We start from the raw sequence: 20,354 nt of genomic DNA on the forward strand, positions 1-20,354 counted from the left end.
ACTAAAGGTGCCGGCCATCGTGGCATGTCAGAAGGCACCTTTAGTCCCGGTTGGTGTTACCCACCGGGACTAAATGTCCTCCTTTAGTCCCGGTTTCTGACCCGAGACTAAAGGACCCCTTTAATCCCGAATGCTTGCTCCTAGGTGGGGAACCCGGACTAGAGGGGGTTCCCCACCAAGAGTAAAGCTCTGTTCTCTGCTTGTGCACGTACTACACTATGGACGCATCGTTTTTTTCCCTTGTTCTTTTTCAGCATACGCACACACATTTGAATCATGTAGTGGGTCATGCAATGCAATATTAGATTATTAGATATGAATCATATGCATGCAGTGAACATGCATGAGAATGAGATAGATATAAGCTCTCACACACATCATCCTTTCCACAATCGGCCGAAATTCATGAGAAAATTGCATATTTGAAACTCCAATAGTTGCGTTTCGTAGTTTTAGAACTTCAAACGTCGACTTCGTAAAAATAGCCCTCTAAATGTTGGACTCTTATTTTGTTGACATTATATGTATTTTCTCCCTTTTGTAGCATTCCTCATGTATTTGTCACCTCAATGGACTTTTTGCCCTTCTGATGTTTTGCTGTGCCGCTCGTACGTAGGTGACCCGTGCTGCTCGGTACTTTGCCGCTGGTACGTACGTGACCCGTGCCATGGCTGCTGGTACGTGCTCATACGTACGTACGCCTGGACACTCGCCACCTTGGCAGGCAGGCAAGCAGGTCGCCACCGCCGCCGCCCCTGGGAGGCAAGAAGACTGTACTGTATTGACGGAGGAGGAGCGGTGGGCTGCAGAGAACTCGCTAGGGCGATCGCAGTGGTCGGCGGTAAGGATTCGCGCAATCCATGGCCATGGCGTCGGGCTCGGCCAGGCCAGGGTCCGTCGCGGCCAGGCTAGGGATCGGCGTGGCCAGGGCTCCGAGGCCCGAGGCCATGGCTCATGCGGCCACGTCCTGGAATAGCGGGGCGTCCATGGCTGGCACGTCGAGTTCGTCCGGCGGCTGGCCTTCCATGGCCGGCGGGAGCCTCGTGCAGATGGCCTCGTGCGGGGGCGCCGCGGCGGCCAGAGATCTCGTGTACGTGAGGCCGGGCAAAAGGGTCCGTCCAGGTCACAAATACATGTATACATACTAGAAAAGAAAGAAAATATACATAATGTCAAGAAAATTAGGAGTGTAACGTTTGGAGACCCATTTACGAAGTGAACATTTAGAGTCCTAAAACTACGGCGACGATTAGAGCCCAATTTTCTCTAAATGAGAAATTCTCATCGGCGAAGATTCCAAAAACCAGCCGCGTACAGTACATGGGACACGGAACACGACGGCCCACGGAGTACGTGTCCGGGCACGGAACCTGCCAGGTGCCGCAGTACACATAGTGCGGTCAGCCGTCCGGTCAGCACCATCTATCTATCAGTCCATGGCAGACATGATGACATACCCGCACTCTAGGACACGGCCAATATGCAGCTCTGTTTCCATCATTTAGCTAGCTAGCTAGCCCGGCCGCCATGTGTCGTTGCTCTGCAGCTGACAGGTATCTTCTTGCACGGTTTGGAGCCTAGCTAAGCTAGAAAGCAGCAGGCATACATATATGCATGCATGTACTGGCCGACCACGGACGACAACTCCCTGCACCTGTAACTATCCGTGTCCACCGTGTGCTCCTCCGTATAGTCCTCCAAAACGTGCATTTCCTTCGTCGTCGTCATCCAGACGTGCATTTCCGGCCACACGTCACGTGCGCCAAAAAAAACATCACACGCAACTAAAAGCACGAGGCTAGCTTTTTTTTTTTATAATAACATCAGGAGGCCAGCTTTCGCGATCAGTCAGGGATTCCATGTGGCGCACTGTGCTACCGAGCATTAGATATTCCGTACGTAAGGAACACTGGATCGATATTGCTTATTGCCCACATTCTCAATCTCCAGAGATTTGCGGAGCTTGCATTGCAGTGCCTCATCACCTGTGCCAAACTTTTTCGCATTCTCCATCGACAGGGAAACACACTTATTACACTTTAATTATAAGACCTTTACCTCATTGTGAAATACACTACTAGACAAATAAGTTTTAATGATGTTACTAGCGCCCACCCGTGCACACGGAGGCGACTTCCGCCCGCACACTCCAACCCCCACCCCGCATCATCTTCTTCCTTCCCACCCCGCTGCCTCGCCTGCTTCTTTCTCGCATCCGGCGCCTCCTGAGCCACTTCCTTACCTCGCCCGGCACCGGATCCGGTGACGCCGCCCAAGGCTCCGGTGAGTGCCCCCCGCCTCCACCACCTCCCACCACTCACGTTCTGCCATACATAAGTAACCCCTTTTTGGCTGAGTAGGATTCGACAATTGCTGAGTAGGATTCGACAATGGGCCTGAGTGCCTACCATCGGCGGCGACCTCCTTCTTCCCCTCCCTCCCACTCCCTCCAGCCCGCATGCAGCCATGGCGACCTCCAGCGAACTCTGCCCATGGCGCCCCCGCCTCGACCTAGCCCCGCCACCGCTAACGCCGCCAGCTCCCCTAAACCAACCGCCGGCCATCCCTAACGCCTAGCCGGCCTTCCTCCCCCCGGACGGCCCCTTCTAAGGCCGTCGAATTTGAAAGAGAGGGTGGCGGCGCAGCTCGCCCGAACCCTAGCTACCGCCGGGCAAGCACGGGCGTGGGCAAGATCTTCTCCGTCTCCGGCTCGATCCGCCTCCTACCACCCGCGAGTCGGCGCCGCCGCCGCCGTGCCACCGCCAGAACCCTAGCCTCCAGAGTCGACGCGGGCGCATCGGACAACCACGAAACAAGTGGATTGCGTGGATCGGACGGCAACTAAGGAGTGCGTGCAGAAGCTCTAGGGCGTGCGCGCTCGTTTTTTTAGCTTTTTCCGAACTTTTATAGATGTCTTCTATTTTTTCAAGGGTAGTTTATTTGGCAAATCATCTCTAACGACCGAGGAGCACCATAACTTATTATATTTGAATCACCCCTAGAAATCTGTTTTGAGGACAGTTCTATTAAGCAAACCGTCCTAAGAAGTAGTGGCCCGCTTAAGAGAACTGCCTCTGAAAGTCGTATTTTCATGGGCGGTTGGTTGTGTAAACCACTAGGTGATTTCTAAGGATTGTTGACTTAGTCAACCGTCGTCGTTATAACTTTTGAAAATGAAATCAGATGACAATAAAATTTGAATCACAATTATAGAGCTTGACAAGATCTAAAACTATAGTTAACAATTATTTTTTTATTTCAGATAATCTAAAGTTCCATATATATACTTTAATTTTTGAGATTTTAAAATTTAAATTGCAAAACTTTCGAACGATCTTGGATGGAAGCAAGCTCTATACCAAAGTTGTAGTGCTCAACGAGATCTTAAAACCTTGTAGTTGAAAAGTTTTCCATTTGAGATCGTTTAGAAGCAGAAAGACTCAATATAAGATTCGTAGATGTTCATACAAAATGGTAGCATCCTATATTTGATCACAGGCGACTATGTGTTGTGTTTGCAGGCGACTTGAGCGCGAGGTAAGAGGCTACGGATTTTAATCCACGATATTAAATAATTGAATCTTACGATACATATGGTTGCCAGTTATGTAACCTTACCATAGCATTTACTTGGCAATGCACAATTCTTATCTTCAAGACCCAGAGCACACTGCCAGTTATGTATAAGAAAATGCTAAAAAAAGAGAGAAAATGCTAAAGAATGAACAGTAACCATTTGCAATGGCTATAACTTCCATTCGTATTCTTATCTTCAAGCCCCCAAGCGGTGCTTGTTCCACCGATTTTGCGTGGACTTGTTATAGACAGATTGACGAGGTCCTTGTCATCGGAAAAACACAGAATGTCGCCCTTGGACAAGTTCAAATAAGCTAGTGCGTCTACTAGCTCATTGACAAGACATTCCTTTTGTGCAAGTCAATGCTTCAGGCATACTTAACTGAACCAGATCCACTAATTAAGCTTCTAGTCAAAAAGCAAGGAGAGCCTAATTGCTTGCCTGGATGCAAATCATATACATACACTACTTTGACTTGAAGTAGACTAACAACTCCAACATGTGTGCATATATATGTGGTGACGTTTTTGGAGAAGGCAATATATACCATGCATGTATCTAGCTGGCTAATTAGCTTAAGGGAGTGATCGATCAGGCGTCGTACCGTGCAAAACTCTAGCTAGTTCTCCATGCGTGTGTGCTGCTCTCATGCGTAAGACGCCATCCTTTAAAGATATCCAGGATATATATCGATATCTGCCTTGGTCTACCCTTTTTCCAACGTACCTTGGACCACGCATTCACGGGCACTGTATGACGAGAACTGGAGAAGTCATATGCCGTCCGGACTACGTACACTGCCAGGGAAAGAGTCATTTTGAACTGGCAGGATCAGTGCATAATAACCCTCGGTCCGTAGGCTTGGACGGTGTAAGGCCTCTTTTGGCTCCGTTCGCTTGTCTGAATTCTAGAGGAATCTGGATGGTTTGGAGGAATGCTGGATGAATTTGTGAGAGAAAAACATTGTTCCGGATGAAAAAATAAGCGGATCAAGCTGGATTTAAGGGCTTTGTTTGGTTGGTATTGCTCTAGCCAGGAAGCATTAGGCTTTTAGTTTTTTAGAACCATATGCAAAATGTAGAGAAGGAAAATAGTATATACACGATGGATTCTTGTTTAGTGCTAACAAATTGCCCTCACGTTATGTGCCATTGGTTGGGCCCCTAGCGATGAGGCGAGGCTAGGGAAATCACAAAGCTTGTCCCTGTCATTTGAGAGAGAGAGAGAGAGAGAGAGAGAGAGTTGGCATGGTCATGATAGTGATGACAGCACTGTGGTGCTGGTCCCATCCGTTAGTGAGAGAGAGAGGAGGAGATATAGAGGCACGAGGCTTGGCTGGGCTTGGCCCAAGTTGGCTTGGCACATCAATCTATAGAGGAAAAGACAAAGTTGGGCTAGGGTCGTGTTTTTTTGTGGGTTTTGGCCGTAGGGTAGTTTACTGCTAGCTATGATTCAGTTTATATTTTTTGTGTATGGATTTGAATTCACTACGAACTCAAATCAACACAGATTAAAGACCCAAATGAAATTTAATAATGACCCAAAACAATCAAGCAGCACATGATCGAATTTTTCGCGATGCGCAATACAACTTACTAATTTCAATTTGAGAAGAAGTTGAAGCGTTGACTTAGGTATGTATGGCCTACACGGTTACATGATTTCAGTCATTTAAAGATATTTGCAAACAAAACATAGCACGATTTTGTGGTAGGTTACAATCACAACCGCCGACCATTCTTCTTGCAGGCTACAGAAAGCAACTGTGATGGCCTTTGGGCTCCGACAGTGACGACCCATTGTCTGGTGGTGGCAAACCCATATATAGCCCCTGAGGCCTGGGCAAATTGCAGTAAGCAACCGGAGGAGGACCTTAATTAACTATGATGCTGATTACGGACGCACTAAACTAATATATACAGTGCTCGTGGGACCGATATATAGATGCACCGGCAAAAACAACGCGTGCAGTAATTCAATTGGAGGCGCGAACTCCACGTGTGAATTCTATTTTGACATACTCCCTCTGTCCAAATTTAAGTGCTCATTTGCACTTCAAAATTTTTCCCAAAATACTCGGTTCTCATAGGCCTGAACGAGCGCAGCAGTAGCCTAGAATCTTGGAAAGTTCAGACAGAGCAATGCAGCAATAATAGTATTTTATTTCCTCTACGGAACGAGTGGCCGCGGACGGACATGGCTGGAGGCGTGGACCACACATTTGCTGGGCTTGACAATATGCGCTGTTACTCTGTCGGTCTGGCTTATCCATACAGAACGGCAACATAGGGGTAGAAAGGTAATTTGCCACCTCCACTGAGTTGCTGCGTTGAACCTAGACGTGCAGTTATTGTGGGATGGAGGGATTACGTGTGAGGCGACCAAAAGAAGGCAGAATTCACAGTGCGCATGCTGTTGGGCTGTTGGCTTCTAGGAAGAAGCTACGCGCGCGACCAGGTTCCTTTTGGTTGTCTCTGTTGGGCTCTCCGACGCCGCTTGGCTGGATGCCAGGAGGCTGCAGCTCAGCTGATAGCGCCACCTCACTGGGAGGCAGGAGCCGGAGACAGTCTCCACGTGTCCCACACCTGACCTGATGGTGGCTGTCACTCTGCTAGCTATGAGCTAATTGTATACTATCACCATAGGCTATCATACACGCGTAGTAGTACCTTTTGTTCTACGACGACCAAGTCTTCCGCAACTGCTTTTCCTCAGACCCCACTATTAGCAGGTGTATTCTGTCCGGCTTAACCTGCATGTTAATGTTACCGTACAGGCGTCTTGGTCCCTAATGGAAATGTGCACAATCGATAGAAAAGGTACACATACATACATACATACATACATACATACACACTGTTTCATTAATTTTTCACCAAACATGCATATATAGAAATTGTGGTTATGCACGCTACTCCCTCCATTCCAAATTATAAGTCATTCCAATATTTTTGAAGAGTCAAAGATCGAGGTCCTCTCCTCCCCTTCTAAGGCTGCTGGCAATGGAGGCCGTGGGGTTGCGCACTGCGAGCTCACGCGTGACGGTCACGTAATAAAGTTTGTGATTGGTTAATACGGTGCTAATACTACTATTTGTGCTATAAATTCAAATACTATCTGTCTACATTAATTAGGTATTCAGTTATATATACCCATCACCTAATTTTACTTTGTAAAAAAAAAATGATGTCAACTAGTAGGGCTGTTGACGACGTGTGCTTTGTGCCCGAATTTTTTATAATTTAGCTTTTTTTTAAAAGTTTCTCACAAATAGATCCCTGGTGGAAAGAATTCAGAAATGGACCGTTAGCTCAGCGCCAGTCACTCTGGCGCCGAGCTCGAAGCCATCTTGGCGCCGAGCTCGGCGCCTACCTATGCCCCCCGCCTCTCTTCCTCTCCCTCTCTCGCCCGGGCAGAGCCGAGCCGTGGTTTGTCGCCACCGTCGCCGTCCGCGCCCGTGCCAGCGCCCGCCGCCGACGCCTCCACCGGCCGCCCTCGCCCGCGCCACCACCCTCGCCCGCGCCCACGCCACCGCACCCGTGGCCGCGCCACGCCATAGGCCACGCCCGCTCTGCGCCACCGCGCGTGCTTGCATGCCTGCGCCGCGCCACCGTGCCCGCACCCCGAGGCCGCCTAGTGCCACCGCGGCCGCCCTGAGGTCTTCCTGCACCTCGCCGCCGCCGCCGCACCGCGCCCATTGCCCCTCCGCCCGCGCCCCGGTCCCCTCGCTGGTTCCTACTCTCGCGCCGCTCCCTCTCCTCGCCCCGCCTTGCCGCCCTGCACCGCGGTGCCTCCCACGCCCGTCGAGCCAGACTTGCCGTGCGGAGCCCCAGGCATCCCGCACCCGTCGCGCGCCACCGCTGTCGTTGGTCGCACCACTGCCGACCCCGCCACCTACAGCGGCCGGCCGTGCCACCGCCGGCCCGGATCGTCGGCTGGACCCACGCCCATCGTTCGCTGCGACTCCGTCGACGTCCGCGGATCAGTCGTTGGAAAAGTAAAAAATTATGAATATGCAATGTACATACTTAGTTGGCATTTGTTATTTACTAGTTAATGTGATATAGTGAGATATATATGTAGATAGATAGAAACATAGATACATAAGTACATAGATATAGTTAGATAGCTACTTAGATATGTAGTTACATATTCAGTTAACTAAATATGATATAGCTATTTAGTGAATACTCTGTATATATATACATGTAGTTATTATCTTATTTACTTAGTTTGTAGTTAGAAAGTACTTGTTAGGTACTATCTATCGTCTAATTTGGACTAAAGGACATGCATTTCGTTACGTGTTTGAACTAGATGGACAACCTAGTGACCATATATCATGGAGGCACCGTTGAAAGCGATCGCTATGGATATGTTGAGTTTGTTGACATGAAAAGCATGCCTGTGCTATCCAATGATAGGCCTTCATTTAGTGAGATGGTTGCAAGGGCTCGGGAGGAGCTGCATTGCCTTGGAGATGATGGCATTACAGTTGATGGTGTACTGCACCTAGGTTGTCCTCCCAACATCTTCAGGCGAATGATCTCAATTGGTTGTGTGGAACAGTGGGAGAACTGTGTGAGATCGGCTATGAAGAGCCAGCTGCAATGTTTGGACGTGGTTGTGCGTCGGGTGTTAGTTGATCCCATCCCTCATGGGTTAACCCCAGCAATGGATTAGCAGGCACACATCGACCCTCCCGTTCCTGAACCTTATCTGTATGTGGAGATTGCACCTACGGTTCTCGATGCTCAATCTACCCCGAATGCGGTAGTTGGAGATGGTTGTTAGACTCATGTTTCTGTGGCAGATCCTCCTTATAAGATTCCTTTGACACAGAATCATCCGAGTAAGTGTCTTAACTGCATGGTTTTTGGGAGCTTACCCCGTTCCTTACATCTATTTCTTTCATTCTTTCCTAATTTCTCTACTTATCTTGCAGGAGACATTCCTAAGAATGTGGATGTGCCCCCTGTTGCTGCGCAAGTGAACTTTGGAGATGGATTCTGTGGCTCCAATAGTGTTGAAATTATGCATGAATCGGAGCCATATGAGATTGGTAGGGCTCTTGATTCTGATGATGATCACCCTATTGGAGAGCTGACGGAGAGTGATGTTGAGATGATGTGGCGTATCTTTCCCGGCCGCCGTGATCCTAGAGTTCACGAGTTCAGCGATCTTGCTCATTCCGATCAGGCATTTGCAGAAGGACGTGATGATGAGCTCCTAAAAGCTCCTAAGGCCGGTCCTAACATAGTAATTGAGAATGGGAGGGTGTTCAATGACCTCCCTGCTTTGAAGAGGTGGTTGCAGGCTTTTGCAGTGATACGAAAGAGACATTACATGGTATTGCATTCATATGCGGAGTGCCGTTACACAGTTGTGTGTGACAAGGAACGCTGCCCATGAAGGGTTTGTGCAAGGAAGCAATAGGTAACCAGAAAATGGAAGATCATAAAAGTTGTTGGGCCACACAATTGTGCTGACAATGAGCTGACACTGAGGCATCGGCAGTTGACATCTACCCTTATTGCCAAGCGGTTGATGGGAATTTTATAGGGAGAACCCAACATGAAGGTGAGGACAATTATCAGGACCGTTGAGGCATTGTATGGAGGTTATGTGATAACTTATGGTAAAGCATGGAGGGCTAAACAGCGAGCATGGAAGATGATACATGGGGACTGGGAGGATGGGTATGAGCAACTGTCAGTTCTTTTCAATGCAAGCGTAGTAACTGGGAGGAGGCGTTGACAATTGTAGTAAGCGGCCTCCGCTTCATCTGTGACTGCTACGGCCTGAGTGAAGAACGCGTCGTCATCCTTCTCCGCCTGTAAGCCCGCCTCTGCTAGAACAATGAGCTCGCTCAGTCTGCCAGTGTCGTCTTCAGCCTCCTTCGCCTGCATGCCCGCCTCTACTAGAGCAATGAGCTCGCTCAGTCTACCAATGTCATCCTCAGTCTCCTGCGCCTGCATGCCCGCCTCTGCTAGAGCAATGAGCTCACTCAGTCTGCCAGTGTCGTCCTCATCCTCGTCCCCCTCGTCAGACAACACAATCGATGATTGAACGGTGCAACCAGCTCGTGATCTATGCTCATCTAACTTCTTCTCCTCATACCTTGCACGAGCCACCTCTACGGCATGTTCCTCGCTGCAACCAATCCCTTCATGTATAAAATGCAATTAGTTAGCAACACGATTATATTACATTTAAAATCAGGCAACGAAAAAAGGCTTTCAAGCACTCACTGGCACATAATGTAGCAACATGCTCGCTCAAGACCTGCATCTGTACTCTTGTCTCCTCCCTTGCCTCATTCCTTGCCCTCTCCTCCTCTAACGTCATCCGCCTCTCCAACCCCCATTTGTTAAGCCCAACATCGACCAGGTTACAAATATCGCGCTGTCTAGCAAACTCACGCATCTTTTCTTTGTGATGTTTAACGAATAGGTTGACGTAGTCAGGTCTATATCCCATCTTCCGTGCAATTAGTTGCCTCTTCTTTAGTTCATCCAAGAACTTAGCTTGACCATCATAACATTCCCACCTGCATTTCCTAGTGCTCTGTTCAAAAGAAATATTATATCATATATGTCTTAGCAAAAGAAACAAAATACGATTTCATGTTTACCACAAAAATAACGAACCTGATCATACTCAATCATATGGCCGCAATAATGACCTATTCCAAGCTCTGAAGGGACTAGGTCATAGTTGGATTTAACACCACATTCGCATATGACAGGAGGTGCTTTGTAGATTATCCTTTCTTTCTTCTTTTCCTTAACCCTCCATGGTTCTTCCAGCCATTGGTTCTTAGGACCATACAACCATTCCTTGAAACGACACTTCGCCATTGAAAACACCTAAATAATGAGACATTAGCACATGAACACATATAGCTCAAGATTTGAACACATACACTTTGCACTTACTTCATGCTTGTTTGGACACACAAACTCCAACGTATTCTCAGGGTTTATCACAGCTCGATCTCCGCAATCGCACAGAGGAGATTTCTCGAGTCGTCTAACTACGGCTAGGTGCTTCTCCTTAGCCATCATTGGCGGAGGGTTAGGGGGGTGGAACCCACCGCTTGAAGTGCTCATGTGGATGTCTCTCTCTAAACCAATCGTCGAAAAGGAGGTACCCCTAGGATCAAACTTGTCTGCACCATCGATCCACTGAAAGAAAAGGCACCTCTCATGGTCCTACACAACGAGATTCCAACAAAATATTAGTAGCATACTTACACAAGTAAAAAAAAGATAGTGGAAACAATTTCTTACATTAAAACGACTGCATGTGTAGAAACAACGCGCCGCTGTGTCCGGATGTTTCAATTGAAAAACATGGGCTGGGAAACTACAGTCACAGTTAGGGACGGGGAGGTCAGGAGGGACGGGGGCATCTTTACTAGACGTGTCGGGGTATAATTCTCGAGGACGACCCCGTTTTCACCAAAACTCCTCCCGAAATATTTCTTGCATCTAACAAAATGGATGTAATTTAACAAACATAAATTAAAACATCACAAATAAATATCAATGAGAACCATAACTATAATACAACCAATTTCGTTCTAAGAACCGAAAGCAGTTAACATTAAACCTTAAACCTAGGGTTTCCTATTTGATGGACAACAATGAACCAATAACATAACTATATGTGCCTAGGTTTGCTAGCTTTTTCCACGCCTTGGCATCATCCTATGGTTGTATAATACATATATTGAGGGATAGAATGAAACCCTAAGTGATGACGATTATTACGTTCAAAAATTCGACTAATATATACCGAATTGATGCAAAAAAATTAGGAGGGGAGAGAGGATACCTTGCTCTTGAAGATCTACGGATCAAATTAAGGTTTTCAAGGTCCAATATGCCGATTCGTGAAGTGGGGAGAGAAAAAAACCCGAGAGGAAGGAGAAAGAAGAGGAAGAACGCTCGGGCAGGAAGGTTGGGCCGGAGTTAAATGGCAGGGAGCTCGGCGCCAGTCACTCTGGGGCCGAGCTCGACGCCGTAGATCTTGGCGCCAAGCTCGGCGCCGTAGATCTTGGCGTCGAGCTCGGGGGCCAGAGTGACTGGCGCCGAGCTCCCTGCCATGTCATCCACCGAGCCCAGGATCTCAGCGTCAGGGACGCTGACGCCGAGACATGTTAGCTCGGCGTCAGCATCAATGACGCCCGAGCTAAGGGTCCATTTTCTGAAACCTTTCCGTCAGAGGTCTATTTGTGAGAAACTTAAAAAAAAAGACTAAATTGTAAAAAATTCGGGCTCTGCAAGCAATTGCAAGCAGCCACTGCATTAATGATGGTGTCTACTTACCTATCACTCACAATCTCCCGATCGAGCTTAATTAACCTACTGATTAATAAATTATTAACAAATAAAGGTGATGCATGACCGATGAGTGAGTGCAACGTCAGGATAGCAGCAGGGGCCTACTATGTACTGCGAAAACGGCACGATTCCGCGTTGAAACGGTCGAGGGTACGTTACACACAGGAGCGAAGGAGAAAAGCCTCTCGTCGCTCTGCGGGCCGGTGTGCGCATGCAGTGTGCGGTCGGTGTGTGCATGGAAGTGGTGCAACGCCGGACGCCCTGGACCCGACACGTACCTCGAGTACGTGGACGCCTCCCACTGGCCTGAATGGGAATGGACGATGGGTACGGTGTCTCTGTGTGCTACCCGTCGGCCAGGCCAACCCTAGCTAGGTACCCACGGTGCACTACGTACATACAAAATGAGACAACAAGCAAGCAAGCCGCAAGCAGGTGATGTGCATGCGGGTGTGATCCTGATTATCCTTGGACCAACTAAAGGTTACGTACGTGTTCACCTTGCTTTTGATGGGGTCAACACGGCTTCATTCTGATCAGGCAGGCGCAGGCCTATCTAGCTAAGCTGAAGCCATCAGTCCTGGAGCTGCAAGAAGTACCACACTTTGGTTAGTTGGACAAAATTTGAGAATTTGGCTACGGTAGTATTTTCGTTTTTATTTGGTAATTAGTTTTCAATCATGGACTAATTAGGCTCAAAACGTTCGTCTCGCGATTTCCAACTAAACTGTACAATTAGTTTTTTTTCGTCTACATTTAATGCTCCATACACGTATCGCAAGATTCGATGTGATGACTACTATAGCACTTTTTGGAAAAACTTTTTGGAACTAAATAAGGCATGAAGCAAAGCCAAAATAGTCCAATGGTGGTGGGCCGGATAACCTCTCTCTGCCCTACTAGCTAATGTTGGGCACAAAGGGGACGGACTTTGCACGCAAAGCTTAGGCAGCGCAGAGCTTTTTGCCGTCCAAAGATTAAATTTCGTATCGCTGGACACAAATAATTACCCATTTTGTGGTTTATTTATGTACTTCATCACCTAGAATAATGTAGCTACTCTCCGTCCCAAAATAAAACAGGACACATTAAGAGACCCAATTCTATAAATAAATAAATTCTAAAAAAAACAAAACCCATTGAATGCCCACTTTTGTTAATAGACAATTCTAGATACGAACATCTTAAGAAGTTCGTCTCTGTTAATTGATTAACAAAGGTGGACATCCTAAGGTGCCCGCCTATGTAAACAGTCATTTACCAGAGGCAATCTCGTCTATGTAAATGATTAAAATAGAGACACGGGCATTTGTCTAATACCGTCTGATCATTTACAGAGGCAGCTCCTAATCCCCGCCTATGTTAATCAAGGGCCTATATATCCTGAAAGTCTTTTTTGCAGTAGTGACTTTTCCAGGTGCATAGCCACGAATGTATTTATTTTGAAATAGATGAAGTATTTCTAAGCTTCCGTAGACGCTATAATAAATAGTCAGTATGAAACAAACCCCTTAGCGTGGGCGCTCCCTCTGTCCCACCGCTCACAAGAAAATTAATTTGGTGACATGCAAATTATTTTTCTTTTATTTTCTTTTTAATTTAGCAACACCATGCAAATTAAATTGTCAGGCACCGTTGTCATGCACAGACACTTGTGAACATGCAGCTCACGCGCTTATGTAGTGGGACATGGTTAATGATCACATATTTTTTTACTCTCTTTAGTCTACTTTAGAAAGTCTAAGACATGTTTGGCAGAGCTCTCAGAGCAACTCCTTTTGAGCTAAATTCAGAAGGACCTCCACGAAATGATTTATTACAGAAAAGTGATTATATGTTGATTTTATGAAGTGACTAGCAAACATGCCCGTGCGTTGCAACGGGAGAAAATCAAAACTTATATCTCTACTTAGTTACTAAAATATGTATATTTTGCATTTAATCCATTTGCAACGAAGCAATAATTACATTAGAACATTGACCGTCTATAAAAGTGTAATTTGGAATAATGTCAGCCAAATTTGCAAATTCCTTAGGTCGTGCAAAATAAATAGAAATATATAAACACATTTAATTATCCATGAAAGAGCGAAAAAGTTCAGTGGTAAATAGGAATCCATGCAGGCAGCACATCGCTTCGCCGTCGCTGCCGCCGCCGGCCGCCACCTCCTCCCCACCCCCTTCTCCTTCTCCGCTCGCCTCCCCACCCCCAACAGGTCGTCGTGGCCGCCTGGCCGCCACCGCCTCCCACGGCGCCACATCTGCTAGCGGCGCAACCCCTCGCGCCGCTACCTGGTTAGATTGGACAATAAACTACGCAAGATTTATGTTCATGATTTAATTAATTAGACTATTAGTTGATCTAGGTTATAATAAGAATAATTTTTATTCTTAATCAAATTATATCAATAATTTAGTAGTAAGATTATTTGATTATTAAGGATTAGGGAAGGATAAAGGATCCAAAGATCCATAATATTGTGTTTATTATTTATTTTTATGTTCATAAGAAAAATATGAGACAATCGGGAAAACAAAAATGACATGCAAAATAATAAAGGAAAGGACATGAAACGGACCTGAAAGTCCAGAAAAGAAAAAAAAAGAGGAAAAGGAGAGGAAAAAACAAAAAGAGGAAATCGTAAAAGAAGTGAAACAAATACGAAAATGAAAATGGATCGGATAAGTAACTGATCGGAGATAGTCTAAAAAACGGAAAAGGCCGAACAGATGACGGAATAGGAAAAGGAAAAAAACCGAATTTACTATATATATAGTAATCGTATTGGGTATGGACTTTTTTTTGCGCATGAGTATGGACTCTTTGGTTAAACATAGACCATACACAATCCAATACGTTTTGGAATCGGACTCCGTATCGCGCTAGATAAGAGCTATAATATTTCGTATGAGCACAGTTATATATATAAGTCCAGACAAAAGAAACTCTCGACTACCAATAGTTAGAGAGAGGTGGACGAAAAAAAATGGATGGATGAAAAAGAATGGCCGGAAATTTTGCCTCTTTATGTTGATTTTATGAAGTGATTCTTTAAATTGTACTTGGAGGCTAGAAGCTAAAACTTTAATTTTCGTGATTAATTTCCTGCACACAATCACTTCTTACATTAAATCTATGATACATAATCATATAGAATCACTTTCAGTTATATAATCACTTGCTCGGAGACTCACTTCCCATAGAGAATACAGAGCATGAGGACTCTACCAAAATAAGCCCTAAAATAGCAATATAAAGAGAGTAATAACTACTTATTGATTATCATAATTTGTATGTAAGAATGCATGAACGAAAGAATATATTCTTTATATTCTTATTATCTTATCTTTTTTAAGCATTGGTTCTTTGTATAGATAGCCATACAAGAGAATTACAAGGGTTGATGCTAGAGAGTTATAACACCAATGTCAAAGTTACAGTTTTTTATATTGTATATGGTTACGAATATCTGCAATACTGAATATTTCACACACCCCGCTTGGATGATCCTTAAATGAATATGTATGTTTCCTTAAAAACCTTGCTAAGGAAAAAACAGTGGAAGAAAACTATGGTCTAGAAAAAAGGAGTACACATATATATTCACTCCCTCGGATGGCAAAACTTAACATCTCCGAGTTCATGAAGTCCTACACCATATGTAAATTTCTTTAATACTAAAGCAAGGATTCATCTCTATAAATAAGTTTACTAAATTCTCACTTGAATAATTTCTTGGACTATTATAATACCATCCATTTAAAGAATTTCATGAATAAGAAAAACATTCGTGGGACATGTTCCGTTCTATTTTCCTTATCAATCTCTTAGTTGAGTTATACAAGACCTTTCATGTACTATTGTGTATAGATGCTTCCTTTCTAAAAGTAAATTGCATTCTTCATAAACATGGTGTGTTATATCATATTCCATAACCACACAGATAATCTATTAAATTCATGAATGGCCAAAATTTCTACATTGGTTGGATGAACTTGTGTTGATATGGTTTATTTGCTTCGTTGAGGGCCAACAGATAGATGCACCACCAAACATAAATCAATATAAAATTTCTAAATGACCATTACATGAATCAAATAGATACCATGGATCTGTAAAACATCTTAGTTCTCCTTTCATTTGTTGGTAACATATAGATCCATTTCTTTTGTACCTTGAGTATAACAATGTATATGATTTATGTCATTCCAGTGATTTTTATTAGGACAAAATTTATATCTTCCAATTAAATTAACAATGAATGCAATATGAGGTTATGAATGAGAGCACATAGATACACTAGTGCTCCTAGCAGTTTAAATACTTCAGGAAGCTTCATCTATATGTCAATATCGAGTGATCCATATATAAGTATCTTGTGACAATATCCATTATACGAAAGTTAAGATTCTCTTTGTTTCCTGATTAATAACATAATCTAAAAGAGGTTACATCCAAGAAGGGATATTATGTTGCTTGATAATCAATAATAGTTGTCACATTATAACAAGAATTTGGAACAATCCTTAGGTAGTAACCATGCCTAGCCTCGATCTAGAGATTTCTCTTTTCTCATTTTTTTACAAACACCTAGTTATCAAGCCAAAAAGCTTCTCTTTTGTGAGAGAATTCAAATATGACTAAATGACACTACTCGATCTTGGTAAGATTTTCTTTCTTTGTATTCGTCAATTGACTGGTATTCTAAACCCATATTTTCATTCATAACAGCACTAGATTTCATACAAATGCATAATTGAGTATAACTTTATCATGATACTAGATTTTTTCCGTACATAACATAGTTTAGTATGATTTTCTATAGAATTAGTTACCTTTGTTTCATCTAGGTTCATATGTTTGTTTTCTTTAGAAGATTTTCTGTGAAGTATTATTTCCATGACTTGAGCAACTTAATTGCTTACTCATTTCCATTTTTTAGGATTCTTATATTTATTTGAACCCAGTGATCTACCACATTTTCTAGTAGGATCTAGTCCACTAGCAATAGATAACTATCGTTCTTTGACACTAATTCAAGAGCATCAAACAAGTAGAGTGTATGGTTACTCTTTCCAAGCCTGTAAAAAGCATCTAGCAAAATTTTCACTAAACTTTGCAAATTAATTCTTCTTTTCACATTATTTTGTCCGAGGGTCAAAGTGAGATAATGATAATTCATTTCAACTTATTTCTCTATTTAGCTGCTTATGTTCTCCCCCTATTGTTACTAAAAAATTGATTCATCAAAACAGTCATAAAAAACCTTTCTATAAATACATTTCACATTGATGATTCAAGAAATTGTGTTATGGATGGCTGTTTATACCCTAACATATATTCCTTTGGCTTGGCGAATCTTTGTCTGTGTGCGGAGTGGACTCGGTTAGTTTGGTTATCACTATAACTGAACCCGAAGAAACCGAAACCGAATTTGATCGGACTCCTATTTTTGGGGGAAAAAAAAACAACGGTTCTGGCATTCTTGTGGAACCTGAATTTACTAAAAATCGAGGGAACAGAACAAATCGGTTTCGGTAACCGGATACCCACCCCTGAAATTCAAATTACACATTTCCTACTTCAAATTAAACAACCGGTTTGTTAGTGACTTACTTTCACACAGTGGCAGAGGCAGGCAGCGGACGGACGACATGCAAGCATGGGGAAGAAGACGTGCGCGGCGCGCGGTGGCGGCACTAGCACTACTTACTGTGCAGGCTGACACTCGGGGACAGCCGCAAGCATCTCGACCGAAGCATCCATCCATCTCTCTAGAACACCCGCCCAAGAAGACGACAGCCACGGTCACCGCTGCAGTGCGCGCTCCGCGTCCCCGTCCCGGCCTCAGCTCCTGCCACGTCGTCGACCTCCTCCCGCGTTTGACTGCACCACCCACTCCCCCTCCCAGCACCTCCTATAAATCCCGGCCCGAATCCGCCACACCGGAAACCCAACCCCAGCTCGCTCCTCTCCCTCACTCCAAGTCTCGCCATCCACGCATACACATCCACGGCGCGGCGCGCCACAACCCTCTGCTCCGCTCGACCAACTGGCTCCGACGATCACCGGGCCGGGCCACAATCCTCAGCTCCTGACTGATTAGCTAGTTTCCGCAGCAATGGCGTCCTCCATCTCTGCTCCAGCTCCACTGGCGGCTCCGGCCACCGCGCCGGCGACGGGCAGGCCCAAGAAGCCGTCCCAGCTCAACCCGACCACCGGCAAGACCCCGGTCCCCGCGCGGCCAATGCGCGCCGCTCCTACCCCAGCGCGGCGCGAGGCGGCCGGCGCCGTGCCCAAGTGGAACCCGCTCCAGCAGCTCGCCGCGGCGGCGCTCGACGCGGTGGAGGAGGGGCTCGTGGCGGGCGTCCTGGAGCGCGCTAACCCACTGCCGCGGACCGCCGATCCGGCCGTCCAGATCGCTGGCAACTACGCGCCCGTCGGGGAGCGCCCTCCCACCGGCGAGCTCCCGGTCACCGGCCGCGTCCCGGCGTGCCTGGACGGCGTGTACGTCCGCAACGGCGCGAACCCGCTCCACGCGCCGCGAGCGGGGCACCACCTCTTCGACGGCGACGGCATGCTGCACGCCGTGCGGCTCCGCGGGGGCCGCGCCGAGTCGTACGCGTGCCGCTTCACGGAGACGGCGCGGCTCCGGCAGGAGCGCGCCATCGGGAGGGCCTGTCTTCCCCAAGGCCATCGGCGAGCTCCACGGCCACTCGGGCGTGGCGCGGCTCCTCCTCTTCGGGGCAGCGCTCCTCTCTGCGGCGTGCTCGACGCGTCGCAGGGGATCGGGGGTCGCCAACGCCGGGCTGGTGTACCATAACAACCGCCTCCTCGCCATGTCCGAGGACGACCTCCCCTACCACGTGCGCGTCACCGCCGACGGCGACCTCGAGACCGTGGGGCGGTACGACTTCGGCGGGCAGCTCGACACCGCCATGATCGCGCACCCGAAGCTGGACCCGGCCACCGGCGAGCTCTTCGCGCTCAGCTACAATGTCGTGTCCAAGCCGTTCCTCAAGTACTTCTACTTCACCTGCCGAGGGCCGCAAGTCCCCCGACGTGGAGATCCCCGTGGACGCGCCCACCATGATGCACGACTTCGCCGTCACCGAGAACCACGCCATCATCCCGGACCAGCAGATCGTGTTCAAGCTCCAGGAGATGGTGCTGGGCGGCTCCCCCGTGATGTACGACCGGAACAAGACCGCGCGGTTCGGGGTGCTGCCGAAGCGCGCCACCGACGCGTCGCGGCTGCAGTGGGTGGAGGTCCCGGACTGCTTCTGCTTCCACCTCTGGAACGCGTGGGAGGACGACTCCACGGGCGAGATCGTGGTGATCGGGTCCTGCATGACCCCAGCCGACGCCGTGTTCAACGAGTCCGCCGACGGCGAGGAGAGCTTCCGCAGCGTGCTGTCAGAGATCCGGCTGGACCCGCGCACCGGCACGTCCTCGCGGCGCGCGGTCCTGAGCGACGCCGACCAGGTGAACCTGGAGGCCGGCATGGTGAACCGGCAGCTGCTGGGCAGGAAGACCCGCTACGCGTACCTCGCCATCGCCGAGCCGTGGCCCAAGGTGTCGGGCTTCGCCAAGGTGGACCTCGAGGCCGGCACCGTCGAGAAGTTCATCTACGGCGAGGGGCGGTTCGGCGGTGAGCCCTGCTTTGTGCCACGCCCGGACGCCCCCGCGGGAGCCTCGGAGGACGACGGGTACGTGCTGTGCTACGTGCACGACGAGGGCCGCGGCGCGTCGGAAATGCTCGTCGTCAACGCCCGCGACATGCGCGCCGAGGCCGCCGTGAAGCTGCCGGGCCGCGTGCCGTACGGGTTGCACGGCACCTTCATCGGCGGCGAGGAGCTGCAGCGGCAGGCCTAGAGATGCTGTGCTGTGCTTTGCTGGTGCTACCTCGTCGATCAGGAACTCGACCACGACCTCACGTACATACAGACACAGAGACTACAGTAGCTAGCTGACAGCCTGACAGTGACGTGGCAGCTCAATTATTTACAGCTAGTGTTGCTTAGCACAGTAATTTGTTCATTACTAGAGCAGTAGAGGGCCGTGTGGGACTGATTTTTGGGGCAGACGCCGGCCATACATGTATGTATATATATACATAAATATAGGAATAAAAATTGTTGAATTTTTTGTGCAGAAATAGAAAAAGGAGTTTTGTACATAACTAGTACATGTCTTTATTTTTGTATATGTATGTATACGTAAAAACCCGTATATGTATACCTGTATGGGTATGTGCATGTATTTGCATGTATTATACATGTAGGCTACCTAATAAACAATTTGCATCAAACTAGTATTTCTTTTTGCTGATGAGTTTGACTTGTGTCGGCCGCCGGCCGGCTAGCTTGTCGGAAAGAAACGCAGTACAGTGTGAACTGGGTAAACCATTCTCTGTTGACAAAGGAGT

At 47.1% G+C, this 20,354-nt stretch overlaps 1 protein-coding gene and 1 pseudogene across 1 annotated transcript; both read left to right on the top strand.

Annotated features, from left to right (window-relative positions):
- Positions 1 to 6,951: 6,951 nt before the first annotated feature.
- Positions 6,952 to 7,578, top strand: LOC136543329 (vegetative cell wall protein gp1-like). The gene has a single exon (XM_066535805.1). It carries the CDS (start codon positions 6,952 to 6,954, stop codon positions 7,576 to 7,578), a length of 627 nt encoding a protein of 208 aa, XP_066391902.1.
- A 10,314-nt stretch (positions 7,579 to 17,892) lies between these two features.
- LOC136545212 (9-cis-epoxycarotenoid dioxygenase NCED4, chloroplastic-like) lies at positions 17,893 to 20,098 on the top strand (annotated as a pseudogene).
- Positions 20,099 to 20,354: the final 256 nt, after the last annotated feature.

This window comes from Miscanthus floridulus, chromosome 3 (genome assembly GCF_019320115.1).
Source record: "Miscanthus floridulus cultivar M001 chromosome 3, ASM1932011v1, whole genome shotgun sequence".
Classification (NCBI taxonomy): domain Eukaryota; kingdom Viridiplantae; phylum Streptophyta; class Magnoliopsida; order Poales; family Poaceae; genus Miscanthus; species Miscanthus floridulus.